This window comes from Dipteris shenzhenensis, chromosome 21 (assembly GCF_047967505.1).
Source record: "Dipteris shenzhenensis isolate YYH24624 ecotype China chromosome 21, Dip_SZ_1.0, whole genome shotgun sequence".
NCBI classification, from domain to species: Eukaryota; Viridiplantae; Streptophyta; class Polypodiopsida; order Gleicheniales; family Dipteridaceae; genus Dipteris; species Dipteris shenzhenensis.
This window is the reverse complement of record NC_141616.1, coordinates 15,947,750-15,958,919: the sequence shown is the minus strand read 5'-3', so window position 1 is coordinate 15,958,919 and position 11,170 is coordinate 15,947,750. Positions and strand designations below refer to the sequence as shown.

General features: G+C 40.9%; 1 protein-coding gene across 1 annotated transcript; it reads left to right on the top strand.

Moving 5' to 3' along the window:
• The first annotated feature begins 2,606 nt into the window (after positions 1–2,606).
• LOC147888550 (uncharacterized) lies at positions 2,607–8,605 on the top strand. The gene is made up of 5 exons (XM_087392315.1): positions 2,607–2,643; positions 2,751–3,658; positions 3,819–4,235; positions 5,496–7,622; positions 8,332–8,605. The coding sequence occupies exons 1-3, from the start codon at positions 2,607–2,609 to the stop codon at positions 3,852–3,854; spliced, it is 981 nt and encodes a 326-aa protein (XP_087248441.1). The 3' UTR covers positions 3,855–4,235; positions 5,496–7,622; positions 8,332–8,605.
• The last annotated feature ends 2,565 nt before the right edge of the window (positions 8,606–11,170 follow it).

Here is an 11,170-nt window from a genome sequence, read left to right as displayed (position 1 = left end):
GATCCTCCCTGCAAATTTCAGGGGTGGTGATTTATTATTGATTTTGTGATGTCCATATTTTGGAAGCTGAAGTCCAACAAATACATGAATAAGGTGATACAATAAGATTGGGTGGTCCCATTGATGTGGAATGTGATGCAAAAGGCAGTGACAACATGTCGGGAAATAGAAGGCCAAGAGAGGAACTGTTCCAATCTGAAGGTGATAGTGAATTTACAAGCAGCACAACACCTCGGATCCCCGCCCATCTTTCTGAATACATCGTATTGGGTAGACTAGGCTGCAAGGGCATCTACATAGCGTAAATCTTTTTGAATTGAAAGATGTTGTAATGAGGCACACTTTTTTGCTATCTAATTTTGAATATGTAAAGTTTTGTAATGACAGACACGGTTCTTGTAAACTGTCTATAGACTCGATTGAAATACAAGTTTTTTGGTATGCAAAATTTGTGTAGAAAATTACGAATATTGTGTGATTGATCGTATGTGAAAATCTGTCATCTACACGAGATTATGAATTTTCGTATGCGGAGATACTAGTATGCCAGTATGCGGAGAGTCAATTACTCATTATCATCTAGGTGAATGGTATATATTAAAAAATTGTGCTTAGTAGCTCCCTTCAATTCTGCAGTATCACTCCCCTGTTAATCATCTAGGTGAGTGTGTTAATGGAAAGTCTTCTGAAAGTACCCGACAAGCTTACAACCATCCCAGCCACCCTCCGTCCTGTGGCACCACTTCTAAGAAAGGCTGCATGTAGTTCTCCAAGCCGGACGTAGACTCAACCAATCGGGCGCTTGAAAGGTTAATTGATGTTTCAAGCATAATGTACATATACTATGGAGATTCCATATTGATCCGCCATGTGACTTTTTTGTTTAACAAAGTAACGGAAAAGAATGTCAGACCGATCATGTGCGAACCTCAAAAGGCTTGGTGGATCTCTTGCTTCCAACAAAGGGGGAAGTTCTCTCTCGATTTAGGAAATTGCAACACTGCCTTGAGAAGCAAAACAGACCGAAGTGTGGAGGTAGCCCTTTAGCAGAAGTGAAGCACCATGGTTGTAGAAATTCTTGCTGGTAGTGTACACATTCCTTGAAGAGAGGCAAGTATTGGAGAAGAGCTCAAGTAAATTACATGGCGTAGAAAGGATTAATGTGGCTTGCAGGAAGGTAGCACGCAAGCAACTAAGCAAGTGTTGCTTGGCTCCTTGCACAGGACCTCCATATCATGAGACTGTTGTGTATTGCACTTGTTATGGTGTAGTTTCAAGCTTGCTCGTTCTGTATTTAGATATTTGACCATAGCTTTTGTTCTTCTAATTTCAAAGGTGGTATCTCCCATTCCCTAGAGCTGGTGCCTCGCTTGCATTCAAATTGCGATCAGTAAACAAATTGCTGTAGGAGTCCACTTTTGTATATTGCTATCAAGTGCCAGTCACCCTTCACTTCGTCCCATGGCTGGTGCCTCCCTCCCTCTCTCTCTATGCCTTAGGTATTGATGCATCATCATCCTTCAATACTCATCAAAGATCACCTTTCCATCTCCATCTATATCCACTCGGTTGATCATCTTTCTGTAATCTGCACTGTTTTCTTTCTTTAACAATCCCAACTTCTCGAGTGTTAAGCACAGCTCCCATGCTGATATCAACATGTTATCGTCCCTATCGAATAGCTGTAATACCTCATTTAGCGTCTCCAACTCAACCTTGCTGTTGCTCCTCATTGCCCCTTCTATTAGCTTGTTATAGGCAGGCCGTAAGCAATATCAATGGGGGACTCTTGGGAAGGAGTATGAGAGCAAGAACTGGGACTGATACCGAAATAGATTGTCAAAATCTACTTTTATGATCTATGAAAAAGCAACCACCTAAAGATGACTAAAATATTCCCTCAACAAAAACCTTAGTGTCTTTTCCCAAATTTCAAAAGCAAAAAATTCACATGATTCCCACCATTAGATCTTCATGAATATCAACGTCTAGAGATTGTGACATGTGCTTCATGAGGACTTAGAAAAGGAAAACTTCCCTCTAGGCTTCCTACTGTAAAAAAACTCAGCCTACCTACAAATATAATTGTAGTAGACTCTTGATGAATAATAAAAGGTCATCGCAAAGCATCGGCTTGCCTGCGAGAAGTTTCCTTCTCTTCTTTTTCCCCTTCACTTGGTGATTGCTTCCACATTCTCAATTCTCTTCAGTGACACCTTTTTTGTCTCACATGGTCACCATTTCATTTTGTGTATGTCACATTTTTCGTAGTCACCTGGGAAACATTCATGATGGTGGAATGTGGTTCTAGTTGGTTTCGGGACTCCCAACGTTCTAATGTGCATGTTGAAAACTCGTACATCCAAAATTTATTGGAAGATACCATCGGCCAAACGGGCTGAAACGAATTCATGGTTGCTGTCGCCAATGGCGAGAATAGCACCGCGTCACCAAAGTCTTGTACATCAAAATGTATTGGAAGATCCCACACGAGCCGAAACGAATTCATAGTTGCTGTCACCAGTGGCGAGGATGGCACCTTGTCACCAAAATCTACTTGCCGCCGCCGCCTATTATGATCCGGAAAGAACTGAGGTTGGCCTGATATGCTCCAGAGGCCCTCCTACGACACTCGCGTGATAGGTACTTTCCCATAAAGGTGGAAAGCTTGGAAAACTTAATTTTGTAGTTTAGTCGCTAATGATGATGATTAGTGGCTAATAGTTTGCACAAAAGCATTGCGTGAGCAGCACTTCTCTTCATTGCTTTTGCTTTTTTGGAGAAAATCTCGCCAAACGCCCCATCAAATCCTTTGATTTCTCATCTCAGCATCCTCATCGGATTGATTGTTTCCATTCTCCATCGCAGATCTGCTCGCAGAAGCGCTTCTTCTGCTGATTTCCATCACCCCTACGACGCGTTTGATCCCGCGAGAGGGGACAGTTTTGATCAAGATACACTTGAAATGCAAGCTCGACTGGCGAAGCGGAGCATGCCCTGCATGGAAATTCCAGAATCGGGTGGCTTCCGAAGGTCGCAGCAGCAGACGAATCATTGGCAGCAAATGAAAAGACACAAAAAGGATGGTGGCGATCGGCAAGATCGACTTGTGAGGAGCACGCGCAGCTTAAGTTGTAGGCCTTCTTCCACAGAAGCGACCCAGAATGATGTCGTCAATGCAGTTCGGTCTTCAATCACCCCTGGGAGCGAGGTTTGTGTCCCCCAACGCTCTGTCCTTATCAATACTTTTGCTGACCAGAAGGGTAGCGTTCATCGTGGGCAAATTTGTACCTTCTTTGGTTCCAATAAAGATCTGGGTGCCCAGCCAGATAGTGGATGTTGTCTTTCTGACCCAAATCTATCAATAGACAGAAGCGCTCGTGTAGAGTTTCTACGGAAACGTTTCGCTGGCACAATCGTGAGAGCTCAAGAAAAACTTAATCAAGGTGGAGGGGCAGATCATGAAAATTACAGCAAGGAGGTAACATGCAGGTTACAAGATGAAGCTAAAGCTTTTAAATCTTCATCGGACAAGGAAAGAGCAAATACAATCGCTGCTGCTCGGTTGAGAAGGAAAGTAGAAAGGGCAAAGTTTCGTATGGCCTTGGATTATATGCACAAGACCGTGGATATTGATGAAAACAACGACATATTGAAGGTACTTAAAATGTTTGAATCTGCTTTTGCTCGGCATGGTCGCTCTACGCTGGAGAAGCTGGGCCTTTTTTTGAAGGATGATGCAAATGTGTGAGGCAGCAAATGGAACTGGATTGTCGATACTGGTGCGTCATGTTTATGCAATTGATCCGTGTATGCAGTTTCACCGTATAAGATCAACGAACCTCAGTGTCTAAGATGTGTGCATAGTCAATTTTGTGCCAAAAGAATTCTGAGACCGAACGTACACAGCAAGCTGTATATTTGTTGATGCAAGTTGTGCGGGCAATTTGAGGGTGAGATTTACTTATGTTGACTCCATGGACTGATTTGGTAGAGAAGTTTGATTTATCACTATGATTGACTTCGAAGGCTTGTTCTCATGCCTCTGCAAAATGCCGTTACATGCACTATTAGTTTTTAGGAGGGAAGTGCTCTGTAGGATTATAAACAGGACTCACAACTGATAGCAGGGGATGGTGAATATTTCTAGATTTTTGATATCCTGGAGAAGCATCAACACAGGCTCTGCATGAGGGTGGGAATGTACAAGGATAGTAAAGCAATAGAAATCGAAGGTAGGGAAGCTGAAGTTCATGCAGTTCTGGATAACTGCATATCCCATAAATCCTTTCTACTATATAGTAATTATGCTATTTAAGTAGATAATAATGAGAATCTAAAAGTGGCTTACAATTTACACTTTATGTTTAGTTCTTGTTTGATGTCGCAAAGCCTGTTTTGGGAAAGTTCAGCGTGCTTTTTTTAAAACAGAAAAGGAAAGTTCAACGTGTTTCTCTGGTTTCTGGACAGTTTGGCAGCTGGCTGGCCTTTAAGTGTTGCATCTTCTTTTTCTTTGATGTGTTTGTACCTGTGACATAAGAGACATGTGCTTTCTCTTCCACCTTTCACTGTGTCACCTTTCACAGTCAATCATTCCTGATTGTTAAACTTCATCCAGTTTGAATTCCAGCTCATGACAGCTGGTTTTTACCGATTTATCAAACTTTTTGTCTTTGTGGCAATATTATCTTTTAAAGTATATTGTTTCACATCACAAGTTACAGCACAGTAACTGCAATACAAAACCATGCTACTAAAAGATTAACAGTCGTATTCTTCCTCAACATCCTTTAGTTTAAAACTGTAGTGTCTATCCGTCTTTAGTTTAAAACTGTAGTGTGTGGATAGATGTCGTAGCACATGGGCAAGGTCTACGATTCATGAGAGATGCTCCAAGTGTGAGCTGAGTCTTATTGACTGCTTTATGGTGTTCCCTGGTGTTTACTTCCAATTAGAGATGTATAGCACTTCTAGACATGTAGCATAAGGTATACCAGCTGAACACGAAACTGGAATTTATGGAAAAAGCCAAGGATCTGGGGGGTGTAGATCTCAAGTAGATGGGATCTGCTCAAGGTCTGTCATTTGAGGCATAATAGCCACTTTTGGAGGGTTTTCTTTTATAGGTTAGAAATAAGTTGAATTTGAGTTCTTTTGGCCATCCACAGTTGAATAGGCAGATAGAAGGGTCATTCAAATTATTGAAGATATTCTAGAAGGATATGTGAATAAATGGCAGACAAATTGGAAATAGTATTTTCAAAATATTAAAGTTTGCATATAGTAGTTCTATACATTCAGCAATAGGCTACAGTCTATTCATGTAATGTATGAATTTACATGTTGGTAGGAATTAATGGGCATGAAGCTTACATACTCTTTCACTATCTGTGCCCGTACTGGGTGCGAAAGTGTGAATGTGAACTGGAGATACTGTGTGCCTAATAGCCATTGCACAGCCGAAGACTGAGAGTTATGCTTTACCCTTTTTTCAGAGAATACTATATTGTTACTGGTTGCCTTGGCAATCACCAAAGGACCTCTGAATATGAGAGGAAAAGAAAAGAGCCTGTCAGCAGTGAAGAGAACGAACCGGAGACAAGCAGAGCTAAGAGACGGTGCCTTCGAGACTTTTCTTAACGAAGTGGGCTGATTAAATCTTCTGGTTCCTCCATGAAGAGGGCTGGATCTGTTTGGCCTGAAAAGGCTATGGCTGGCTGCTGATGATTAGATCTGGCTGTAGCTGAAAGAGGGGCAATATAGCTGACGGGACTGTAGCAGTGGGTCTGCTGGCTGCTGAGGCTGGCTGCTGAGGCTGGAGGCTGAAGGGCTGCAAGTGCTCGTATCAGAGAAAAGAGGGAGGGAAGGTATTTTATAGGTTATTCCTCCTCCAAAATAAGTTGACCTGTAAAGCTCTTGTTTGCGACATTGTATTGACAACCAAAGGTACGTCTTCCTTTCTACATGTCTGGATTTTGAGATCTTGAGGTGTGTGTTACCCTTCAATCCTGATTCTGCTCTCAGAGAATTTTCTCTTTCTGCCACTACATGGTCTTCCACAATCCACTCTCCTATCCTTTTTCCTTGTGTGACACGTGTCTAAACAGGCCAATAGTTAACTAGGACCACTGAGTAGCTAACGAGTGTCAAGAAAGAGAATGAAAAAGACTTACATTGTTGCAGACATTTTAACTGCTGCTGACTGCAGTAGTTACTGCTAATTGGGTACTAAGAAGCAGGCTCTCCACACAGTTGTGTAGCTGGTATGACTGGTTTTGCCTGATGTAAAATTTTAGCATTCTATTAGTGAGTGCATGAGGAATATGTGCAGAAGTCCATAGATTTTCTTGTGTGATGTGGGTCAACATGCTTTGAGCTTCCTCATTGATCCAAATGACAAGGGCATTCTGAGACACAGGAAGAGCTTTATGTCTGGTATGAAATTTTAAAATCCACTCCACGAGCTGGCTTCAAACATCTGCTTTTGCCCAGCCTTATCTTTTACATCATAATAAAGAAGAATGCTGCCCATGGACAACCATAAGGGACAAGATGGACTTTTTTCTGGACAATGCAGCTAACAACGATACTTCAGAACCAAAGGTTCTAAGGTTTACATGTCAGTATTCTGACATCAATTACCGACGCTTCAGTTAACCTTAAACCAGGCTTGTTCGTCTCCCTGCCTATTCAGGTACAAAAAGTTTTATGGCAAGCTCAATGGCAAGCCATCCTAGACCAGAGACTTGGATGCCATGTTCTATCTGGAATCATGATCCTGCTAGGCTGCCATCACCAAAGGAGCAGCTCAGCTCTTGTAGGTGGACTATACCTGGTTTCAGTGAGTGCTAGCTTGGGTCCTTCTGAAGTTGTCTATTCTTGTGGACTTCAAAGAGAGCTTTGATGTTTTTTCCACAATTTCTTTCCACAATTTCTTTGAAATTCAGGGAGTTGTTGCAAATATTGCTGAGCTGTTTGTACTTTAAATGCGTGGATGTTCTTTGATATTGTTGTTTTGAAAACTTGGGGGAAAATATTTTTTCAGAAAGAGAACACAGACCTGAGTAGCTCTTCAAGAGTCCAGAAAAAGCAAGGGAGGCAAGACCGACTTGTGAGAATGATCCTGTTTTCACTGCAACAAGCAAGCACCTCCCCTCAAGATAACGAAAGAGAAATGCAGGTGACAAAGATGGAGTGCACAATATTTAAGCAAAGTGAAGCAGCAACTTTCAAATGAATGTCTTATGGAATGTAGAGGCCTACGCTAAATTTGGAATTTGCTGTTTGGAAGTCACTGTCCTTCCTAATTTGGTTGATTAACCAATCCTTGTTGATAAATATCATGGTAACCAATGGATCTTGTCTTATATAAAACTGCATTGAAACTTTCCTATGGATGCTTTGATGGAGACCTTTGAACAGAAGTTTGAACTAGAGCAAGCATGGGTTTCTTTGTTGTTTTATTTGTGAGGAAGTTGGAATGTTCAAACTAATAGTACTCGATCGTGTCATTGTTGCTAGTGAAGTTGAGACTAGACGACATAGAGGATGCTTTGGCATGGGATAGGCCGGTGGGGTCCCAAGAGGAACAAAAGAGATTTTATCAAACATTGAATTTGGAGGTACTACTCAATTGTTGCCTAAGTGGGTAGATCATGCTCTAGAGGATCACACGAAGGACTTGTGTTTTTTTTTATAGTCGATCTATACATTCATGTTAGTCAACATAGGTAGCCCATAAACAATGGTTTCATATGTGTGCGCGTGCGTGAGAGAGAGAGAGAGAGAGAGAGAGAGAGAGAGAGAAGGGGGGGGGGGGGAGTCAAGGAGTTAACTAGTTGAACGTGGTGGTGTTCCCAAGGAGAGATGTTGGGCAATGGTAAGTATATCGTCTGCCATTTTTATTAGTTTAGCGTAGTGGGTCTTTTTACCTTGAATCTGAAATTTGGCTATTTCCTCTTGCCATGTGAGCATTCTTCTTCTACTCATGCCTCATGCTTCGCCCATAATACAAGCCCTTTTCTAGAGATTTCCCCCTAGTGCCTTGCTACAAATTATATGTTCTCTTCTCCTTTTGTGAGGGATCGTGTTTAACATTTGCTTTCTTAAGCTTTGGAAATTTTATATTGAAGGTCCCAACATTACTAGTTAATGTCTTGGTATTCTCGAAAGTGCACCTATGCTTTTTATGCAAGCTACGATCAACGTATGACTACCTTGTGTGATTGTGTTTTCTTTTGAAAGCATGGAACATATTTTCAAAGCATTTTACTAGTGTCAAAGGGATGCAATGTTTGACTCATTGACTTTTTTTTGTATTTTATATTTCAGGCATTGGAGACTTAAAGTTCTCACTAGTTTGTATAGTTTTACATGGAAGGTATGTGAATCCAACCTATTGTGCCTTGAGAGAAATCATTGGGGCTATTGTTTTGTGTTAAGTGAGTTCATTGATATAGGTATGAGGTAAACACATGGTTGTCACACCATGTTGTATTTTCTTAATTGTTAGTGGACTTAAAAATCTATTGCAAGGAATGAATAGTTTGGATGTATGTTTCCAGAGTGATGATGGAAGGATATGAGTTGTATGTGTCAATGATCTTTGTTGAGCATATGTAACACATTCTTTTTACTTCTCATTTTCGACATTCAATTTCAAGCACACTTTCTACTATATGTTAAATGCAATTGCTACAAATTAAGGCTTGTTATAATTGGTTCCATAGAATTAGCAGGTGGCATTGGAGGAAGGTGTTTGTTAGCCTTCTCCTTTAGTGCTAGCCTTCGTCAAGGCTGAGTTTGCCCTTCACCCTTGAGGTGTCGACAAAAACTCAGTACGAAGACTTTGTATAAATGGATGCTCAAGTATGTGTGGGGGTGTGGATTTGTATGTGTGAGAGCATATTTTTGTGCTATGGTCTACACCTATTGTTGGGTGTTGATGATGTCAGTGGGGATGCCATAGTAGCTAGTCCTTGCTATGCGTGATGGAGTTTATGGTTTTCAATCTTATGAGTGATTATCATGAGATTGAAATTGCACTATGTTGTTTTTGTAGAGGATGAGTTTGGGAATGTTCTTGGATTCATCTAGGTATAGAGAATGCGATAGCAACTCTTCTAGCCATATTGTTGATATCATAGGCTCTCAATGATTGAGAGGTTATTACTTGGTAGACTACAAGGAATGTGTTAGCATGCACTATGTAGTAACAGAACCTCATGCAATTCTCCTCCCCTAGTGATAGGGAATGATATTGTGCGCCAGGTAGTAGTAGGGTCTCACGTAATTCTCCTCTCTTAGCAAATAATCAATCCCATTGGGTTCTTGCTCATAATCATCTTATTTTGACCCCTCTTTGATTGGCACATGATTCAATCCCATTGGGTTCTTTCTCATAACCATCCAGTTCTAGCACCTCTTGATTGGCACATGATTCATAGGTGTCACCCAGGTTTACGTGGAAAAACTAGTGGAGGTACTAGCAAATCTTCCTTGTACATACCTCTCAAGGTTTTCTGTACCCCTTTTATTGTCTCCTTGCTTTCGCTCCACTAGCAAATCTTCCTTGTACATACCTCTCAAGGTTTTCTGTACCCCTTTTATTATCTCTCTCCATGGCTTGTGCATATATTGCTTTCGCATAGGGTATGCTTTTCAAAGAGTGGTTTTAGTCCAAGGGTGTACTGAAGTAGCTCTTAAGCTCCAAATTCAATTTAGTCCATTGAATTGAATTGCTTTAAAAGGGTGGTTTTTAGTACAAGTCAAATAGCACTTAAGCACCAGATTCAATTCAATGCATTGTGCATTGAATAGATATTTCAATGAGTACACATAATTGAAGTTTAATGATGGAAAACCAAATTTGAGATGGTTCTTAGCCTCAAGGTGTGATTAGGTGCGAACGCTATTTCAATCCATGGAGTAGATTTGGTGGGTTTCATTTCAAATTTATGGAAGTGAACTTTTTGTTGGTGGTGGAATAGGGTGGCAATTTAGGTGAAGCCTCCAAAGGCAATATGTGGAAATGATTCCACATACCTCTGACATGCTGGTTGGGCTAGCTACTAGCATTAGATTCGTACCAAAATTTTTACCTAGTTCTCACCTACCTATAATTCGACTCATGGAGAATCAAGTTAGCATGTGGAAATTGTTATTTTGTGCATTGAAATGAATTTATGTCAATTTCTATTGTTGATAGAAGGGTTGAGTTTTTGTCATCATTTTGACGCTTTAGAAGTATGCTATACTATCTTTCCTAACTATTGAAAGCAAAAACTGTTAAAAACCTTCTTTTGAAAATTCTACAGTTGTTTTGGTGAATTCCCAAAAACTATTTTGTTAATAGATTTCAAAATTTGGTCCTAAACATATATTTTTCCATGATTTCTTATGACTTGAAAAGTACGACGCTACAATTTCACACCTTTATAACACCTAAAATACCAAAAAATAGTAGATTTTCACTCATGCTTTCCTACACTCCACAAACCACTTATAGTTTGCTAAGCTACTTGGGACTGGGCAATATAGGAAAATAAGCAAATGAAAACTTGCCTCCTAGTAGCAGTGCCAAAAGTGTTAATAAAATTTCATCTAACTTGTCATGGGGAAGTTGGAGATCAAGTTGGTTGAGAGCTCACTTCGACTTTACCTTAATTGATCTTGAATCGTGTAGGCGTTGTAATGGGATGGTACGTGCCATAGGTCTTATTTCTCTTCAGTCCTGAAGGGGGATCTTCCATTGCGCTTATAGAGCCGACGGGAGAGGTTACTGTACTCGCTCTGGTTCCCTAGTTAGAGGAGAACTCGTGGTGAGCAGTCGTGGCAACTACGTAGGACAGCCATTCGAGGTCTGATTTTACCCTCACAGTTCCCTTGCTTACCTCTCGAGGCTTGAGCATGTTAAACATTCTCAGGGGAACCACCGGGATCAGACCCTCGAGCTCTGGAGTGGTGATCTGAAACCCTAGTCTTTCTGGGATATCTATATTGGCTAAGATGTGCATCCAGTTCTACGAGAATTCTGGCTCGGGGAGAGGTGCCGGAGCAGTGGTCTTTTTGGCCTTAGCCATGCTTGCCTTAGTCTTGCTTTTGGATACATAACCATGCAAAATTCTAAGCGGTTCCTTGCAATTGTGTTATGAACTGTTCATCTACATCT